The 21,076-nt window shown below is 41.2% G+C and overlaps 1 protein-coding gene across 5 annotated transcripts; it reads left to right on the forward strand.

Moving 5' to 3' along the window:
* The first annotated feature begins 1,146 nt into the window (after window positions 1–1,146).
* LOC100411388 (HLA class II histocompatibility antigen, DQ alpha 1 chain) lies at window positions 1,147–21,074 on the forward strand. Of its 5 annotated transcripts, XR_008480600.2 has the most exons (6): window positions 1,147–1,326; window positions 9,053–9,301; window positions 9,712–9,993; window positions 10,369–10,543; window positions 15,005–18,815; window positions 19,293–21,074. XR_008480600.2 is itself a non-coding variant. In XM_035297672.3 (5 exons), exons 1-4 carry the CDS (start codon window positions 1,233–1,235, stop codon window positions 10,521–10,523), a joined length of 780 nt encoding a protein of 259 aa, XP_035153563.3. In that variant the 5' UTR covers window positions 1,147–1,232; the 3' UTR covers window positions 10,524–10,543; window positions 19,293–20,975. The 5 variants fall into 5 exon arrangements, 4 of the variants coding, with proteins under 4 accessions (XP_035153563.3, XP_002746461.4, XP_078226774.1 ...); XM_035297672.3 differs by lacking the exon at window positions 15,005–18,815 and having other exon boundaries at window positions 19,293–20,975; XM_002746415.6 differs by lacking the exons at window positions 15,005–18,815; window positions 19,293–21,074 and adding an exon at window positions 10,711–14,733.
* Window positions 21,075–21,076: the final 2 nt, after the last annotated feature.

Below are 21,076 nucleotides of genomic sequence, written 5' to 3' on the forward strand. Positions count from 1 at the left end.
AGAAGCACCAAAACACAGAAGATAAGGATTACTCAAGTCAAAGAAAAACTGTATAAAATCTCATACAATTACTGTAGACAGCACCATCTGACATTATAACCCCTTTTTATTGCCCTGGCAACACCTGGATCTTTTGAGAGCTTGAGAAGAACTTACCCAACTGGATTTATGCAAGTAGAAAAGGCAAAGGTACTGCTTGACTACCACCAGCAGAGATTGCTAGGTAGGTGGAGTCAGCTTAATATTTGGAGAATTCCATATGCACTATGGAGGCAAAAAGAAAAACAGCTAACCTACACAGAGAAACCAGAAAAAGGGGAGGGGAGGGGAGGGGGACTGCCAGGGAGGAAAATCAACTCAGGGAAAATTTTCAGAAACTCCTGAAAGATACTACATAATTGATGACCTTATCCATCCATGAGGCTGCTCAGAAACTCCCACCCCCGGCCAGACGCAATGGCTCACACCTGTAATTCCAGCACTTTTGGAAACCGATGACGGATCATGAGATCAAGAGTTCAAGACCAGTCCGGCCGACGTAGTGAAATCCTGTCCCTATTAAAAATACAAAAATTATCTGGGTGTGGTGGCAGGCACCTTTATTCCCAGCTACTCGGGAGGCTGAGGTGGGAGAATTGCTTGAACCCAGGAGGTGGAGGTTGCAGTGAGCCAAGACCACACCATTGCACTCCAGCCTGGGTGACAGAGTGGGTTGCCTCAAAAAAAAAAAAAAAAAAAAAAAAAAAAGAAAAGAAAAAGAAAAAAGAAAGAAATTCCCACACCACTGGCAGATATGCACACACCAGAGAAGTTTTCTATTTAGTATCCTCCCTCCATTCGGGGAATATTTCCTCAAGTCCACTCTGAGTGGAGGCTGCATCACAACCAGGGGATTTCCCTGAGTTCTTCCAGGGCTGTTTTTTTTAATATACTTTAAGTTCTGGGGTACATGTGCAGATCTTGCAGGACTGTTACATAGGTATACACATGTCATGGTGATTTGCTGCCTGGCCTGTGTATATCTTCCAGGGCTATTAATTCAAACTCTTCAACTAGCAACTGAAGGGTCATCATAGGGGATTTTTCCAGTTGGCCAAAACCTGATCTGGCTTTGGCTGGCTCAGTTACTCTAAGCTGTTTGCTTTTAGTGTCTTCAGATTTCCTTTTCTTGAGGTCCTCACAATTACTCTACAACTCAGAATAGCAACTGCTGAGGCTGCCTTGGGAAGAGGATGATCCTAAACAAAGCTCTGATGCTGGGGGCCCTCGTCCTGACCACCGTCCTGACCACCGTGATGAGCCCCTGTGGAGGTGAAGACATTGCGGGTGAGTGCATGAGTGAGGGATGTTCTCTGGAGCTGAAAAACAGGAAATTGAAGGAAAGGAGAGAAAGTGATTTGCAGAGAAATCTCAACAATTTCTCTGCAAATTTAAATTCAAATCTTTAAATTTCCAAAAGAGATTTAAAAATCATGTCTGTTCCTCCTTCAGGAAACCAGAGCCCCAACCTACTCTTTTTACTATCTATGCTGTTGGCATTCACTACGGCCGCTATTCTGTTTATAATCTTTTCAGTGACTATAGCCTGGAGGTCTTTATATCATTCCATCATGATTGCCTCAAAAAATGGTGAGGTTTCCATCAGTGGAGAACTTTTTATTATTAAAAATTTGTGAAGTGTCACTCTCAAATTTCTCTGAACAACTTTTGAAGCTTTCGTTTGTCTCCTATAGTAGATCTTGGGGTAAATAGTTCCATTAATAATGTACTCTCTAGATATTAAGAAAGATGCCTTTTTTTCCTCTCAGACTTGCTTACATTTCCACATAGGAACTGGCACAGGTAGGGAGTGGGTAGAGGAGTCCAGCAGGCTGAATGCCTTCAGCAATCATCTCACCACGTGGTCCTCACTTACTCTCAGCTGCCTCATACGTGTCACCTCACAATCAAATAAAATCAGCATCTAGATAAGCTTCGTAAATAGTGGAAACGTGAATGTCAACTTTTTTTTACGTATTTCTATTACAGATATAGCTTCACATTTCATTTCTTTAGCAAAATAAGGAATCCTTTTATTTTAAAATTGATAATTTATGGTAGGAAAACTTGGTAAATTAAATCATATTATTCTCAAATTATCAACCCAAATTACCTGTTCTTCACCTCATCTAATGAAGTCCTATAAAAAGAAAAGTGGGCCAGACATGGTGGCTCATGCCTGTAATCCCAGCACTTTGGGAGGCCGAGGCAGGAGGATCATTTGCGCCCAGGTGTTTGAGACCAGCCTGGGCAACATAGCAAGGCCTCATCTCTACAAAAAAAATAAAAATAAAAATAAAAATTAGTCAGGCATAGTGCTGCATATTTGTGGTCCCAGCTACTCAGAAGACTGCAGTGAAAAAAACTGCTTGAGTACAGGAGACAGAGGCTGCATAGGCAACAGAGAGACACCCTGTCTCAAAAAGAAAGAGAGGAAGGAATTAAGGAAGGGAGGGAGGGAGGGAGGGAAAAAAAGAAAGAGAAAAAGAGAAAGAAAAGCAAGAAGGCAAGAAAGAGAAACAGAAAGAAAAAGATGGCTGCCTCATCTGTGGCCTGTATAGATGACTTTACTAACTAGCTGGATAGAGGAAGATAGTATTCAGTCCTAGTATGTGAACAAAAAACCCATTCTAGGAAGTGCAGCCTTGGGGCCATCTGCCCTATTAATCCTGTTGGGGAATGTTTAGTAGGAAAAGCAAATAATTGGACTGAATATCGTGGATCTACGAGATCTAGTTGCCTCTGAGAAATAGCTTGCTCTATTTCCTCAATTTCTCTTTTTGCTGCAGAGGTTAAATACCTGGGGGACTCCACGGCTGTATTGCCCTATAGGATAGAAAACAGGTCCTGTAATAATTAATCTGTGCTTCCTGTAATTTATCAGTAGTTATGCCCAAGGTGTGGTGAAGTCAATTAATGTCACCCAGTAATCTTTGATAATCATTTAAGGTGTGTAAGTTGCTAGTACTTAATTTAACCTTTTGAGGTCTTACTGACTGAGAGGTTAGTATGTATCCAAGATATTTCCAAGGGGAGATATCTGTACTTTTTCAAGTGCTATGATTAAACCTCTTAACTATGTATTCTTTATGACAGAGGCACATAAACTCAAAAGTACTGGCTTCAGTAAAATGTCATCCATAAAATGGATAATCTTGCAATTAGGAAATTCTTTTCTACTGGGGAGCAAAGCCTGATTTACATGATACTGACACATGGTAGAATTGTACAGCATTCCTTGAGGAAGTACTTTCCACTGAAATTGGTGAGGTGGCCTTTCATTATTGATAGCTGATATTATAAATGCAAATTTTTCTCTGTCCTATTTTGCAAGGGAAATAGTATAAAAGTAGTCTTTTAAGTCAATAATGACTACAGGCCAATCTCAAGGAATCACTGCGAGGGAAGGGAGCCCCTGTTGAAGGTGCCCCGTAAGTTGCAAATTAGCATTGATAGCTTGTAAGTCATGCAAAAGTCTCCATTTGCCAGACATTTTGGGAATGATGAAAATAAGTGAATTCCAAGGGCTGTTTGATGGTTCTAATATGGCTGGCTCTTAACTGTTCCTCAACTAATTCATGGGCTCGTTGTAATTTCTTTTTTCAAAGGCCACTGTTCTACCCAAATAGGATCTTGAGAGAGCCACATCAGGGGTAGGGAGGAATTATAGCCGTGGCCATTATTAGAAAGGGGTCTTTAGAGTGACCCCCCCCATTGAGCTAATAGGTTCTGTCCTCAAAGGTGGGTGCTGTCCTCAAAGGACAAGAAGGGGAATATTAGAGGCTATATAACTGCTTTTCTTCCTTCCAAATCGCAGCACGTTAGCGCTCTCGCACTCTGCTTGGCGGTGTGCACTTCCCTGATGCCAACAGTTTTTGTTTCTGAATGACCCAATGCCAAGTTTCTGGCCAGCTTTGGTCGCTAATAATTAAAATGTCCACCCCTGTGTCCAATAAGCCAGTAAAATTTTGATTTCCAATTTTTAAGGTAATAATGCATCTCTGATCAGTGATTAATTGGTTCCAAAATACTCCTGTGGCTCCCGTGCTTCCAAAGCTTCCCCTTCCCCTTTCCTTTCGCTGGGCGTTGAGCACCCAGAATGGTAAGAGTAGTAACTGAGCTATTTTAGATTTAGGTGGAATAATATGTATGCCTTTAATTCCATCATGACTAACATCTCACCTTGATAATCACTATCAATTATCCTGGTGAGCACATTGATTCCTTTACTGGATAGGCTTGATCAAGCTTTAGGAGCAATCCAATTGTTCCCAGAGGCAGTGGGCCCCAGATCCCTGTTGCAACCCTTTAGGGTCTTCTCCTTCTTTTAGCACTAATTATTTGGGACAAACTAAGTCCAGTCCTGCGCTCCCAGAGGTGGCTGCTCTGAGAGAGACGACTGTGGGTTTTTATCTGATCAAGAAAAGTGGCTGGCATTGCCCCAGTTTGGAGCAGGGGCCTGGGGAAGGCCCCTCATGAAGTTTCCTGCCTAATTACTTAGGGCGGTTGCCATTTTTATCAATCTGGACTTGCACTGATTTGCCCAATGTTTCCCCTTTTTACATCAGGGGGTTCTTTGCCTGAGTTACCTTGGTCTCTACTATTGGAACATTCCTGCTTCATATGACCTGGCTTTCCACATAAAAGACAATTAGGGGTTTTCTCCCTTTAGGAGGCTTTAATGCCATAGAGAATATCTTGGCTTTGTGTGTTTCAGTTCCCACCGGTTGACATGCTCATGTAAATTCCTCAACTGTAGCTGCTTTTCCTCTGATTGCCTGCATTGCCTGTTGGCAGTCTACATTAGCATTTTCATAAGTCAATAGCAACAATAAGATATCAGCAGCCTGGGCATGACTAATTTGTCTCTTAATTGCCTGGGTTAACCAACTGATAAATTCAACAAACAGTTCCTGAGGCCCTTGTCAAACATTTCTAAAAGATCCCTGTTGAACTCCACCTTCAGGAATTTGGTCTCAAGCCCTGAGAGTTCGCAAAGACACTTGTGCATAGGCTTGGGGAACAAAGCTTAATTGCTGCTGTACATTGACATAGGGACCCTCCCCTGGAGCATAGTGGCTGTTATGTCTGGCCAGGCCAGTTGGTTCTGGTTGGCTTGTTGTTGGCACAACTCATAATATTCTGCCTTCCAGAGGAGGCACTGATTGGGCTTTAAAGCTGTTTTAGCTAGCACTGACCAGTCCCATGGGGTCATATGGAAGTTGTCTACTACAGCTTCAATTAATCTTCTTGTAAATAAGCTAGCAGCTGTTTCTCTAATGCTCTTCTAATCTCTTTATAAGCATTAAAAGAAATGGGTTCATATACCTGATTGCCTTGTCAATCTTGCATTGCTAGGTGGGCTAAGAGCTCCTGTTCTAATGCTACTTGTCTAAGACAGGGTTCCACAGCTGTAGTATATCCCTTGTCCTTTTTCCAATTCATTAGGGGAACGGGCTCAAGGAAAATTTCCGTTTCCTCTTTCATATCCTAACCAAATAACTGCAGGGCAGAGGGAGAAGGAGAAGGCAGTAAGGTAGGTGATGGTTCCTCCTCCCTTCCTTTTTTAGGCCCTTCTCTGTAGGTGGGGCCAAAGCAGCCCTGACTAAGGCCCATAATGTTAAAGATGTTACTGTGGCCCATTGGCCTTGTGCATTTTATCTTTTAAGATTTCTCCCCACTTGTTCCCAGAGCTCTATGTCTAGCATGCCTTCTTCTGGGAACCATGGGTTCTGGGAAACAACAGTTTGCATTAGGGGTCCCTTAACTGAACCTGCGAAATTGAGGCTCCACTAGCTTTAAGCTGCTGTTTCAATATTTTTACATACTGTTCTGTTGAGCAGATAACTGTTGTCCCATGACAAAACCCTAGCTTGAATATTCCCCCAAACTTGGAAATCCCAAGTGGGCGCCACAATGACTTGCTGACTGTGCAGTCTCTTCAGATTTGTTTTCTTCATGCAGGGCACCAGCTGCCAAGTCTGTTCTTGCAGACACTGGCTGAGTGACAGATGAAAGCAGCACTCAGACACAGGTATTTTGCATGAGAGCAGCTAGGGTACTGCTGGAGAGTAAGCAGGAGTCTCGACAAGCTGGAGCTCTTTGCTTTTATTCAGTGCAGATACAATGCCAAAAGCCTGGAGCCAACACAATCTGTGTGTAGTTAACATTGTTGGCCCCCTTGCAGGGAACAGTCTCCTGAGAGAAAAGGTTGGTTTCTGGATGACATAAATAAACTTATGTAGATAAATGTCTTTACACTCCCTTGTTATCTACTCCTTGCCCTCTGCCTTAGGATATGAGAACAGCTCCCTTCAGCTTATTCTCTCCTGAAGCTTTGCAAAACCCTCCAACCTTTTTAGAAGGTTTGCATCTTTCCCTATAGCTTCTCCCACCACCCTGACCAATCTCCTAGAGTACTCCAAACTTCCACCACCTTATTAACCATGGCTGCTCCCATTCTGATTTTGCTTGGCAGTGGAAGTTTCACCTGCTTCTCCAGAGCACTTGGCTTCTTTGTTCCAAATTTTCTTTCTTTAACCTCACACCAGAGTGCCCTGGTCAGGCTTGGCTCATCCATTAGGCACAGTGTGGACAGTGCAGGGAAACTCCCACACTGTAAAGCTACATGAGAATGTTTTGACTCCTTAAAAATTTTTTTTTAAAGGTGAAATTTTAGGTCCTAAGAAAATGTTTTAACTCTTAATTCAGCCTGGATTGTATTGTTTTATACCAATTCAGTCATATAATATAATTTTCCATATTTTTATGGAGGGAGGGACCCACAAAAGCAAGAGGGCTTGTGGATCACAAGTCAGAACACAGCCCTGACCATGGCTGATCCTGGCCTTCATATGGTTCTGCTACCGGTGTGCCTGTCAGTCTTCTCTAAAATCCATGAGGTCCTCAAATATAGCAACTGTCATTTAATACACACATTTGAGCACACAGTGACCTAAGTTTTAAGGATTCAAAGATGAAAAGTCATGCTATCTTCCCTGAAAAGGGTACTCAGTCTAGTGATAGAAACAGCATGGGGTTCAGAAAGGCAGAAAGTTATTGCTAAGGAGGGGAGTGGAATCAGCAGAGGTGGAATCTGTGTAAGTGACTTGGTTCCAGCTGGGCCAGCAGGATGATGTCCTCCAGGAAAACTCAGCACCCAAGACAAGTACCAGATGAAAAGGATTATATATATTCTGCATATATTCATGTTTGAACAAGGAGTCAAGGTTTATTGCAAGGATAAGGAGGCTTTGTTGGTAGCCTGCTAAGACCCACCAGGGAAGTCATGCTGGTTAGGGAAGAAGGTGAGCTGGAAGAGGAACAAACTTGGAGAGCCAGATGCTGAGATGGAGGGGTTGGAGGTCATAAGGTGGTCAAAAACATGTTGATAAGTGGACTTAGCTACAAAGTCGTTAACTAAGCAGAGACCTCAAGGATGAATTTTAGGATTTCTCCAGGAAGTCCTAAAAGATCATTTCACTTCAGGGAGAAAACAGACCACTGCAAAGGCCAGGGAACATGAAAGAACAATGTAGTTTGGTTTGCTTGGCAGATACTTGTGAAGGATGTTGGAATGTAAGTCTGTCGATATCCTCCTCACAGAACTCACCACAGTACATTGTATTTGCTCCCTTACCTACCTGACTCTTCCACTATTCAGTTGGTTTCTTGATGGTAGACAATGCCTGACTGGTGTTTTACACATCCCCTGCTTGTCTGAGGCTTACAGATGCTCAGAAGGTGGGGAAGGAAGGAAAGATACAATGGTAAAAGGCTTACACGTGTCTTGACAAGAATGTCTACGTAGGCTCATTTGGCTGGAGTTGTGCTACAAGGCTGACATTCTGCTCTGGCATCCTCAGACAAGCCCACTGCCCATTAGAGGAAAAGGGTTTAATTTACCTGCGTCTTCAAGTGAATGTACGTGTTGAGTCAAAACCCATACTAACCTCTCTCAGGAAAAAAAATTGTGGAGAGGAATGACAGAAATCCAAAAACTAGTAGAGCTTCCACTTTTCATTTCAGAAGAAATCAGTTGCTCTCCTCCAAGGACCATTACTATTAACAAAACAGCGATCTTAGAAGGAGGCATTGTTTATTTATTGTATATTCCATAATGTTATTACCAATCTTGTTATACTTTCTTTTTTTTTTTTTTGAGACGGAGTTTCACTCTTGTTACCCAGGCTGGAGTGCAATGGCACAATCTCGGTTCACCGCAACCTCCGCCTCCTGGGTTCAGGCAATTCTCCTGCCTCAGCCTCCTGAGTAGCTGGGATTACAGGCACGCACCACCATGCCCAGCTAATTTTTTGTATTTTTAGTAGAGACGGGGTTTCCCCATGTTGACCTTGTTGACCATCTCTCGACCTCGTGATCCACCCGCCTCGGCCTCCCAAAGTGCTGGGAATACAGGCGTGAGCCACCGCGCCCGGCCTTGTTATACTTTCGTATACCCTGCAGTTGTTAGTAGAAACTATTCTAAATTAATAAGGTTCTGCGTACTTTTCCTTTTTTTTTTTTTACAGAAAGATCTCTGTGTAGAGTGTCCTGTTCTAAGCCAGTTCTCAGAGGAAAGGAAATATAATCAATTTGTTATTAACTGATGAAAGAATTAAGTGAAAGATAAAACGTAGGAAGCAGAAGGAAGTAAACCTAATCTCTGACTATGAAAGCTAAATACTATGATAACTCATTCATTTTTTCTTTTGTTCAATAACATTATTTAATCACAAGTCCACGATGTGCCAGGCACTCAGATTATAGTAAAAATTTGACATGCAATGTTCTACCCTTGAGTAGCACACATTGTAGTGGGGCGGGGGGGAAATCGCAATTTTAACCGAACTACCAACACTAAGAGGGGGGGAAGCAGGGGCTGGGAATGTCCACAGACTGTACCAAAGATGAAACCAATAATATTTGAAAGTCAGCTTCTTCCATCATTTTTGTATTAAGGTTCTTTCTTCCCCTCTTCTCCACCTTCCTGCTTGTCACCTTCACTCATCAGCTGACCACGTTGCCTCTTATGGTGTAAACTTGTACCAGTCTTATGGTCCCTCTGGCCAGTTCACCCATGAATTCGATGGAGACGAGGAGTTCTACGTGGACCTAGGGAAAAAGGAGACTGTCTGGCGATTGCCTGTGTTCAGCACATTTACAAGTTTTGACCCACAGGGCGCACTGACAAACATCGCTACGATGAAACCCGGCTTGGACATCCTGATTAAACGCTCCAACTGTACCGCTGCTACCAATGGTATGTGTCCACCATCCTGCCTCTCTGTACTGAATCGATCCCTTCACACCAAGTTTCATTATTTTCTTTCCAAGAGGTTTCCAGATCTCCTCATGGCAATTGCTGACATTTTATCATCTCCCTTCTCTAAAATCACATGTTCCCATGTAATACAAGGGTCTTTCCATTATGCATTCATTAAATACTTCTAGGAGAGCTCTCATCAATCTCTTACTTTATTGAACACGCCCACAGAGAGAAGGGAACAAGAATAAAGCAGAAGCAATGTGTCATTCCTCCCAAGCAGAAGTTAAATAAGACCTCTTTGACCAGCAGCAGAGGAAACGCTGGTAGGAGGGCTCTTCTGGGACATAATGCAGAACCTCAGGGCAGAGCTATTGACACATCACAATGCCGCTTCCTCACCACAGAGGTTCCTGAGGTCACAGTGTTTTCCAAGTCTCCTGTGGCGCTGGGTCAGCCCAACACCCTCATCTGCCTTGTGGACAACATCTTCCCTCCCGTGGTCAACATCACATGGCTGAGCAATGGGCACTCAGTCACAGAAGGTGTTTCTGAGACCAGCTTCCTCTCCAAGAGTGATCATTCCTTCTTTAAGATCAGTTACCTCACCTTCCTCCCTTCCGCTGATGAGATTTATGACTGCGAGGTGGAGCACTGGGGCCTGGACGAGCCTCTTCTGAAACACTGGGGTAAGTATGCATTCCTCCACGTTTAGATGCTCTCCTGTCTGTCAAGTTCAGAATATCCTGCCTTTTACTCCTATATCCCAAAACTTGTTTTTCACATTTCATGGGATTCCATTTTTTCCCCCTCTCTCTTTTTTTGTTTTTTGAAAGACTAGAGCAACAAAAGCAGAGATTTATTGAAAATAAAAGTACACTCCACAGAGTAAGAGCAGGCCTTCCACTGCATGGGTTCATGGGTATTCATGATAGGTTTCACTCTCCTCCCTAAGCCAGGAGGGCCTTGAGTCTCTGCAGAGCCAACCCTCCATCCTATCCCGTCCCACACACATGCACATAAGCACACTCTGCATTCTGACCTCAACAACTTCACTTCCACAGAGCCTGAGATTTCACCCCCTGTGTCAGAGCTCACAGAGACTGTGGTCTGCACCCTGGGGTTGTCTGTGGGCCTCGTGGGCATTGTGGTGGGCACCGTCTTCATCATCCGAGGCCTGCGTTCAGTTGGTGCTTCCAGACGCCAAGGGATCTTGTGAATCCCATCCTGGAAAGGAAGGTAAGATTGAGATTGGTTAGCCCCGAAGCCACAGTATGAGAAGAAGGAAAGTGGGAGGAGGCTGTGGACATGAATGTGGTTGAAAGTCCTAGGGGAATTGGGAAGTGGCATCACGATGACACAGGAGCCCCTTTGGAGCCATCCTTCTCATGTCTGTCCTATTGCAGGTGCATCACCATCTACAGAAGCAGAAAAGTGGACTTGCTAGGTGACCTAGCACTGTTTTCTGGCCTGATTTATCATATTCCTTTTTTCCTCCAAATGGTTCTCCTCTCACCTTCTCTCTGGGACTTAAGCTGCTATATCTCCTTAGAGCTCACCAATGCCTTTGAATTCTTTCCTTCAGATTTTTTTTTCTTTTCTCAAAAGTTACCTACTAAAAGATGCCTGGGGTAAGCCACCCAGCTACCTAATTCCTCAGTAACCTCAATCTAAAATCTCCATGGAAGCAATAAATTCCCTTTATGAGATCTATGACAAATTTTTCAATCTTTCATCCAGGGCTGACTGAAAGTATGGCTAAGAATTGGGAGACTCTTATGTTTCAAGCCAATTTAATCTCTTTCCCAGATCATATTTTACATCCAGTAACACAGAAGCAACCAAGTACAGTACAGCCTGATAATATGATGATTTCTTAGCTGATGTTAATGTTTCTTTCTTCCTTGTGTTTCCACCCTTGGCACTGCCACCCACCCCTCAATTCAGGCAACAATGAAATTAATGGATACCCTCTGCTCTTGGTTCAGAATTGTTAAAGCAAAAATTTTAAAACCAAAAAGTAGGTTTGTACTAATTTCAATATGGCTTTTAAAAGTGTGACAGAGAAATAAGTTAGGATAAAGGAACTTTGAATTTCAAAAATATCAGAAGTAAAAATTTATTCTCAAAACTTTAATTTTGTGAAGAATGGTGACAGTAGAAGCCTTCTTCTCCCATCCTCACCTTGAGGGAATAAAATTCTTTAGGCAGGAAAAGAAATGGAAGTCAGAAAATCATTAGAATAAGACAGTAATGTGGGTGTCTAAACAGGATCAAATACTTACTCCTCACACAGGGTTACTGACAATGGGAGAAGGGGTAGGAGTAGAGGCCACAGACATATCTAGGAGCTCTAGAATAGAGGTACAGTCTGCCTCACCTCTGAATGAAGCTTTGCTAGGGAACCATGTAGCTTTCCCTGTGCCACCCTGGCAGGAAGGAGACAGTATAGTAAATATGGCTGCAGGATATTTCTAGGAAACATACAGATAAAAAACAACGCCAATATCTTCAGAAATCCCCAGGCCTTTCCGCTCACTCCTCCTGGCTAAGGAAAACATGACTTTGGGAGAGAAACCCTAGGAAGAACAACACAATTGAGACAACGTGGCAGCAATGTGTCCTCCACTGGATTCGCCATCTCCTAGCAGAAACTCTCCCAGAGGAAACAGGTCAGCAGTGACCTCATGGATCTAAACAGCTACGAAATCTGTGAGAATATTTCTATCCATGCTACCCACATCAGTGAGTTTACATGTTAATTGGATAAAAAAGAAAAACACTAATGCAATAATGGATACAGTATAGTTTGGTGCAAAGAACTCCAAATCCAAATCCAGGACTCAGTACTTTGAAGCTAGTACTTTAAACTTTATAAATGGGTAAAGTATCCAACATTTCTGGCCTTATTTTCTCATCCACAATGTAGGAGTAATAATAGTTTCCTTACAGAGTTATTGATGGAATTTGAATAATTTTGATATATAGTCAATGCCTTACACATAGTGTATAAATACATAAGAAAACATTGTGGTTATATTTAAAATTAACTTATTTTAAAGAACAGATTATATTATATGAAAAGTACATGTGTTTTTTGCAGCCCCTTAATGATTTAGGAGATTCAAATGTAGAGCTACAGGCGAATTTCATTTTGTGTGATAATTGAAGAATATTTTTCTTTCTCCAGAATGAAAGAGGCTGAGACTGGATTGCTAAAAGAACTCTTAGGATGAGAAGTTGTAATATTTGACTTTTGTTTTCAACTCTCTAAGAAGGGATATATTCCCTTCTTATGGCCCATAAATGTTTATTCAAGGTATATCATGTGCAGCAGACGTCTGTGCATGTTTCCTTTGGGGAGGAGGTAAAGAAAGTTCAAGGAGAAAGTAATTTAAATGCAGATTGGGAATCAGTAAGCACAGGGAATCTGAACCAGCGACGATCATGAAAACGTCCAGCACAGAGCACAGAGGATTTTTAGGGCAATGAAACTAGTCTGTTTGATACCACAATGGTGAAAATGTCTTTACGCATTTGTCCAAATCCACAGAATGTACAACAAGAGCGAGAGTCAATGTAAACTATGGACTTTGGGTGAGAATGATGTGCCAATGCAAGTTCATAAATTGTAGCAAATGTACCACTCTGGTGGGAAATGTTGCTAATGGTGGAGGCTATGCATGTGTGGGAGCAGAGTGTATCTGGCAGCAGTCCCCAATCTTTTTGGCAGCAGGGACCAGTTTTATGGAAGACAGTATTTCCACCGATAGTGGGGGAAGTGGGGCATGATTTGGAGATGAACCTGTGAAACTGTTCCACCTCAGATCAACAAGCATTAACTAGACTCTCATAAGGAACATGCAACCTAGATCTCTTGCATGCACAGTTAACAATAGGGTTCGCCCTCCTATGAGGTCTAATGCCACCACGGATCTGATGGAAGGTGAGGCTCAGTTGGTAACACTGGCTCACCCACTGCATGGCCCGGTTTTTAACAGGCCACCAACTGGTACCGGTCCATGGCCCAAGGGGTTGGGGACTTCTGGGATATCTCTGTACCTTCTGCTCAGTTTTTCTGTGAACCTAAAACTGCTTTAAAATAAAGTCTGTTTTTAAAAAGGAAAACAAAAGGTAACAGATTATGTTCCTAAATATATAAAATAAAAATTTTAGTATAAAAAAGTCACATTAAAATGCACAGATGTGCTAAGAAATTTTTAGCAATAGAGTTTCAAATAAATTTCATATAAATTTCAATGATTCATGAGGCAATAACCCAGCATTTCAGAGTTGTGTGCATTTGTGTGTCTGTGTGTATGTATGTAATATAAGGATTATACTGAAGAGCATAATGACCAGAGTCATACAGAAATCTGCAAATGCTGCCCATCTCAGATTCCTTCCTCAAGTAGTACTGTGGAAAACAAATTTAATGATGGTTGCATTTTTTTTAAAAGGATATATTCAAAAAATATTTATGTAATGTTAAAATAGCAGAATTAAAACTAATTTTTAAAAATAAGAACAAATTTTTATCAGCTAAAAATGTAGAGACATTATTGACATTACTATAAATAGGGTTACAGATCAACCTCCATGATTTTAAATCCTGTGATACTTAAAAAATTATTTTAATTATTTTGGATTATATACACAAAATGTGACTTCATTAATATTTAATATCACACTATTTAAAATTTACAAAATTAGTGGGTCATAGAGACTTAGTGCCTGTGATCTTGGCACTTTGGAGGCCAATAATGGAGGAGGCCAATGGGGGAGGACTGCTTGAAGCCAGGAGTTCACAGTTGTCTGGGCAACAGAGCAAGGCCCCGTCTCTACAACATAAAAATAAATCAGTGCACGGTGGCATGCCTGTAGTCCCAGCTACTCTGGAGGCTGAGGCAAGAGGAACACTTGAGCCCAAGAGTTCAAGACTTCAGTGGGCTAGGGCTGTGCCACTACGCTCGCAGCAGCCTACGCAACAGAGCAAGAGCTCATCTCTAACAATAAATAAATAAATAAAATTTACAAAATTTCAAAAATCACATGAAATATTTCAGGTTTGCACTTACACATACAAACTAGGGATTTGAAGAATTAAACATTTTATTTTACTTACAGTCTGTACTGACACATAGTAAGTCATCAATAGGTGTTAACAATTGGTGTTATTGTTTCCTGAGTCCAACTAACAAATCCCACAGCAAATGACACCACAGGGATGCAACCAACAAGATCCAGAATATGGGATGAAGAATAAGGCTGAAGAAATGCATGAACCAAATTTATATGAGGCAATCAGAAAAATGGACTCCGACTGTATTAAGGAATTATCTAATTTTAGTGTGATAATGGCATTGCTGTTATGTTTCTAAAAAGTCATTATACTTTGGATTTTCATAATAAAATAATTATGAATGAAATACGATACCTGAAAATATCTCCAAAATAACCCAGTGTGCATGTATAACCATACATGGGTAGGCTTACAAAATTGCCCATGAATTGATCATTGTTAAAGCTGGGCTGTTAAAACGTGGTACTCTTCTCTCTACTGCTGTACTTAGTTGAAGTTTTCTGTAACACAAAGATTTTTTAAAATGCATTCCAGGAAAGTTCCATAAACATAGGCAGAGAAGCATTCATTCTGTTTAAAGTTATGTTAGTTTTTAGGCTATTCTTGTTTTTTCACAGTGAGGAAACTCTGAGTATCCAAATCCTGCCTAAGAATATAGCAACCTCTGAGAAACGCAACTCTAAAGTATGTGTATGCAAGAACTAATAATAACAGAGGAAAGAGACGTATCTTTTCCTTTATTATTGGCTGCACTAAGTTCCCAGACTTGTTTATATATTCATTAATTCATCAAAAATGCAAAAATGGTCATTGAATGCCATTATCGCAGTAAGTACCGTACTTTGTTATGAGTATCATTAAAATAGTGTGAAAACAGATACATTCATTGTCTTCATAGAATTTACACTCTAGTGGGAAGAAAATACATATATTACATAATTCCACAAACATATAATTACAAACTGTGAATAATTTGTAAAAGGAAAGAATGAGGTAAAATGAGAGAGTGTTGCCCAGGAACCAGGTGTAACTTGGGGGAGTTTAGAGGTGTCTTGAAGAAATGTGCCTTGGGATGATATACGATGGTATACGGTATGTAAAGGACAAGGTTGAGGAGGGCAGAGCAAATGTTTGAGAAACTCTAACAATATGAAAGAGATGAGAATAAAATAACATGAAAATTATCACAGATTTAATAGAGGAAGCTCATGTAACAGCAAACAAGTTGAAAGTCTTTCTAATTAGAATTCTTAATCTGTAAAAGTAGTAATAGAATGCTATAAACAATTGGAAAATTTAATAGAAAGTTTGGAAAATTAAATCAAGAAAATCTCACCGAAATTTAAAAAGACAAAGAAACGTAATATATGGTAGAAAAGATAAAACAGAGAATAGACCAAGGAAGTCCAACCTCAGGTGACAGAGCCATAGAGACCAACGGAGAAGATGAAGGGAGGAAATTACCAAAACAAATAATAAGGGAAAATTTTCCAAATGTAAAGGAACTATCCTTTACATGGAACGGTATTGTCAGGTACTTATCAAAAGTAATAAAGACTCATTCCGAAATAAATCATTTTCAAAATTTTAGAACCTCAGGGGTTAAAGAAACACCATAAAATATTCCAGTAGGGAAACCAAAATGAAACAAACTGACAACAGACGAAAGTGAGACTGCCTGAAGCTTCTATTATTAAGATAATGGGAAAGGCCTTGAAGTTCTAATGGAAAATTATTTTGTATTAATAAATGTAGACCTTTTCAAAATCACAATCAGGTGTGGAGAAAGAACAAAAACACTGTTGGATACGAAAGGGCATACCTATTACCTACCACACGTAGTTTTATTATTAGAAGTTGACTAAGGATACTACTTAGTAGAGCGAAATTGTTAATCAGGAAACGGTAAGGTAAGGAACCCAGGAAACTGAATTTAACCCAGGACCTCACTGAAAGGAGGTCCTACTATAGTAGCTCCTTGGCAAGTAAAGAACATCTGATACATGAGTGATATTTAGAAAACGATAAAGAGTTTTTCAACTTTTAGAATTAAGCTAAGAGCGAAGCTCAAAGACACTTATTGTTACAACAGAATGTCAAAATTGTCAGCTTTGACAATACTGAAGAAAGGGTGCATGCACCTCATTTTGGCAAGTGGAAGCATAAAGGGAGGGGAATGGAAGGGTAACAATGCCAATAACTTCACCTTCCAAGGAGAAAAGAGACATTGCCCATAGTTAAGAAAGAAATCACAAAGATCCCTACACTTAAATTACATTTGTAACCAAAAGAATTATGTAAGATGGCTCATGAATTAAAGCAGGGTTTTAGAAATGGGACTATCATTCAGTCACAAAAAGGCTTCAGCCTAACTTCCCCGGAGTTCTGAAGCTGTAAGAGACCCTCAGAGTTGGCCCAAATTAGGGAAAGGGTTTAGGACCTTTATACCCCCCACACTGACCAGTCATTCATAGGAGTGGAGTGGTTCTTCTTGGGAAGTGTAGTAAAATCCGATGAGGCATCTTTCACCACCTATGGCAATCTGGGGAATGACTGACAGCTAAGGGCTTTCAGCCAGCAGCATTCCCAGCAATGAGAGAATAAATCCTTCTGTCCCAAAGAGAGGAGTTTAGGTAGAACAGAATGGCATCCACAACAGAAACGGTGTTCTAGTTCCTGGGAATACATAAATACTCATGTGGAAGTAAACAAACTTTTTTTTTTTTTTTTGAGACAGAGTCTCACTCTGTCACCCAGGTTGGAGTGCAGTGGCATGGTTTTGGTTCCCTGCAACTTCCGCCTCCTGGGTTCAAGCAATTCTCTGCCTCAGTCTTCTGAGTAGCTGGGACTACAGGTGCCTGCCACCATACCTAGCTAATTTTTGTATTTTTAGTAGAGACAGGGTTTCACTATGATGGCCAGGCTGGTCTCAAACTCCTGACCTCATGATCCGCCTGCCTCAGACTCCACAGTGCTGGGATTACAGACATGAACCACCTGTGCTCGGCCCAAATTAATACTATTTAAAATTCATCATCTATTTAAAAATTTAAAATCGAACTACCACATGATCCAGCAATTCCACTTCTGGGTACGTCTGCAAAGAAAATGAAACCAGTGTATTCAAAAGGTACAAAGAAGGGCAGGGTGTGGTAGCTCATGTTTGTAATCCTACCACTTTGGGAGGCTGAGGCAGGTGCATTGATTGAGCCCTGGAGTTCAAGGCCAGCTGGGCAGCATGGTGAAACAGTGTCTTTACAAAAATTAACCAGATATGGTGGCTCATGCCAGTAGTCCCAGCTACTCCAGGGACTGAGGTGGGAGGATGGATTGAGCCTGGGAAGTCAAGGCTGCAGTGAGCTGTGATGGCACCACTGCACTCCAGCCAGAACTAGACCACGTCTCAAAAAAAAAAAAAAAAGTACAAAGTTTCAGTTAGACAGGAGAAATAAGTACTGGAGATAGACTGCACAGCATGGTGACTATGGTTAATAACATACAGTCGTCCCTCAGCATCCATGATGGACCGGTTCCAGGACCCTCCCTGTACACCAAAATCTATGAATCCTCAAGACCCTTAATAAAAACGGCTTAGTTTTTGCATGTAACCTAAGCCTATCTTCCTACATACTTTAAATCATCTCTAGATTACTTGTAATACTCAATGCAATGTAAATGTTGTTATACTGTATTGCTTTTGAATTGGAATTATTTTTATCATTATATTGTTATTTTTCATTTTTTTTCTAAACGTTTTCCATCGACAGTTGAATGAATCAGGGGATGTGGAACCCACAGATACAGAGGGCCAACTGTATTGCATATTTGAAAATTGCTAAGAGAGTAGATTTTAAATATTCATACCACAAAAAAGTAAAGCAATGGATATGTTAATTAGCCAGGTTTTATCACACGTATCAAAAAGTCAAGTAGAACCCTGTAAATACGGTTATATGTCAATTAAAAATAATGAATTTAAAATTCTTTTAGAGTGTAACATTCTTAACTTACTCAGATAAAGTTTTCTGTTTTTTTATTTTTTAACTTGTTTTTAAAAAATCATCTCTTAGCGTCCGTTAACTCAATTGATTCACTCTATTAACTTAAGAACTCTCTCCCTTAAGTTAAACATTTCATGATAATCAGGAAGGGCAAGGTTATGTTGCAATAAGATCTTAACCCACAGTAAAAAGTAGATCTCAGTGGCTCAACTCAATAAAGAGACTTCATTCCACAGTTATTCAAGTTTCCAGTTATTACAGAGTTTCCAGCAACTCATACACCATCATGCATCTACTTGCAAGTTCCATTGGCTGCTGTTAGTCAAGTGACCCCAACCTAATAGGAGAAAACACTGGGAAATGTACAGGAGCTTTGGAATGTTGGCAAGCACCACTGTCTCCAAAAGATACACTCTTATTATCTAAGGTAAGGACAAATGCTCAAGACTGGTAGGTGGTTCTCTAGAACAGCCACACACCTTCCTCCAAGTTATATGCTGACTAAGACTCAGTTCTTCATGTTAGCAAACTTATTTATACAGGATGTATTTGTCATTTTAATTAAATTATCCTTTAAAGATTATGCTATCCAATGAAATCTGGGTGCAAAAAAAAATAGTTGTTTCTATGAAACTGTCAGGAAGAAAGAGAAGATTTTGACCCTCTCATTAATAAAGAATTTTCCAGAATCTGCTCAGTGGGACAATGTTGAACTGTAAGAATGTGCTAGAATATAATCTACCACCCAATCCTAACCCTAACCCTAACCCTTCAGGGTGGGTGGTAAATTATATTCTAGGATATTCTTAGGGCTTATGCTTCAACTGGGAAAACCAGATCTCAATGTCTCCCTAAACTTTGAGTCTGGTTCAATCCCCATCCCTGCTGCCTCTTCCCTTTGCAGGATCAAAGACACACAGAAACTGAGGACACCCTGGACAACCTGGCACATGCCTTCCCCATTTCCCCAAAAGCATCACTCTCTTTTGATCCATATGGTGAATGACAGGGCCCACCCTGAGGAAGAGAACAAACTCAGCACAAAACGTTTTACTCCATTCAGCATTTTGCTTGAAAGCAATTCAGACTATAACCCTGGGGAGCAGAATCTAAAGTTTTGGTGCCTCTTTGTGAGCCAGTGTCTCTGTCTGAGGACCTGCATGACAGCCTGGAGTACAGGAGATGACGGTCCGAAGGAGACCTAGTTCTCCATTCTGACCTCGTCCATCAGAAGGAAGAGCCTGCCAAAAACTCCTCAGGCCCAGTGTGTGGGTGAGGAAGAAAGGAAGATGGGATGTCTGCTTTCAGGGTCATGGGCCTTCAAAGCCTTACAGAAGCTCTTAAACTCTGTCTTCATGACAAAACTCAAAGACTGAGATGTAGACCAGCTTCAGGGCTGGACTCACATCAAAGGGGCCACAGTGTGTAGTGACCTCCCTCAAAACCAGGAAGAGAGTGTCATCAGGAATCAACAGGTTTCTATGTCAATACAAAGGGAGCTTAGCCAAGGAATGGGATGACTGTGAACAGGTACCCCAGTGAGGGACCCTAGAACCAGAGGGAGTTCTTCCATCTGTCCTGTGGGCTCCACAAGAAACAAGCCACCCCTATACCCCTCCACTGTGGGGAGGCTCTGGAGGCTGAGGTGCTCCACGTGGCTAGTGTAGACATTTGCACACTGGAAGTCATTTCCAGCACCACAAGGATCTGGAAAATCCAGTCCTCCTTTCTAATAAGAGGAATGGGCACAATGCTGGTTGTCAGCATCTCGTGCACAGGACAGTGTTTTTGAGAGGTGTGCATGTTACCAAGTCTTGGCCAATCAGAATCGTTCCTAAAGTTGTTAAAACTCTGGCAGGCATTCTAGAAACATTTACAACGGAGACGCACAGACACACACAGAGAGAGAGAGAGAGAGAGAGAGGAAGAGAGAGAGAGAGTTGAGATAAAATATGAAGTGATAAGAAAGAGAAATCCAGAAAAATAGAAGCAAAAAGAAACACAGATAGAAAAAAACTGCAGATAAATAGTGACAATGGATTAGAAAAATAGAAAGGCAACAATGTAGTGAAAGACACAACAGGAGAACAGAGACAAAGATGCAGAGAGACACACGGAAGAGCTATACAGGGACAAAGAGATACAGAGAAAGAGGCAGATGCCCAGATAGAGAAAGAGAGAGGTGAAGATCTCATTGAATATCTGGAACTTGTCACTTCTGAAATCAACTTGACTATGCTTCCTTTGGACCATGAACAAAATATATTTGGGTTTCTATCATTTAGAATCAAAAATAGCACTTTTATTGCTGGTTATGCTTTCTTAAAAATAAAAATTATTCTTGATTGATGTAACTTGCCAGAATGCTTGAAACACCAGTGGCCGAGGGTCACTATATCTGTCCCCAAACAATTCCACGGTGCTTACTCACACAGCACTCACCAAACCAGAAGGCAGGCTGGGGTATTCTAAGGACTCTGCACTGAACACCAGTATGAAAGAACCCTGAATAATGTGACAACTGAACTGACTTTCTACCTCCTCCGCCCACCCTTCACACCCCAAAATGCTTTCAGTGCCTTTTCAAGGTACAACCCTCCTTCTGGCCACAGGTTGGCTGGGTCACCTCAAGGGATGTTCCTTCATTCTGCAGTGACTTGCTGCCTCTGCTCAATTAAGGAAGTTCAG

The sequence above is a fragment of the Callithrix jacchus genome, chromosome 4 (genome assembly GCF_049354715.1).
Source record: "Callithrix jacchus isolate 240 chromosome 4, calJac240_pri, whole genome shotgun sequence".
NCBI classification, from domain to species: domain Eukaryota; kingdom Metazoa; phylum Chordata; class Mammalia; order Primates; family Cebidae; genus Callithrix; species Callithrix jacchus.

What these genes read in the sequence shown, in the direction of transcription:
- LOC100411388 (XM_035297672.3), top strand. Translation starts at nt 1,233, where the DNA reads ATGATCCTAAACAAAGCTCTGATGCTGGGGGCCCTCGTCCTGACCACC. An exon ending in CTGTACCGCTGCTACCAATG is followed by an intron (nt 9,302 to 9,711) that starts GTATGTGTCCAC and finishes TCCTCACCACAG; the next exon opens with AGGTTCCTGAGGTCACAGTG. An exon ending in GCCTCTTCTGAAACACTGGG is followed by an intron (nt 9,994 to 10,368) that starts GTAAGTATGCAT and finishes TCACTTCCACAG; the next exon opens with AGCCTGAGATTTCACCCCCT.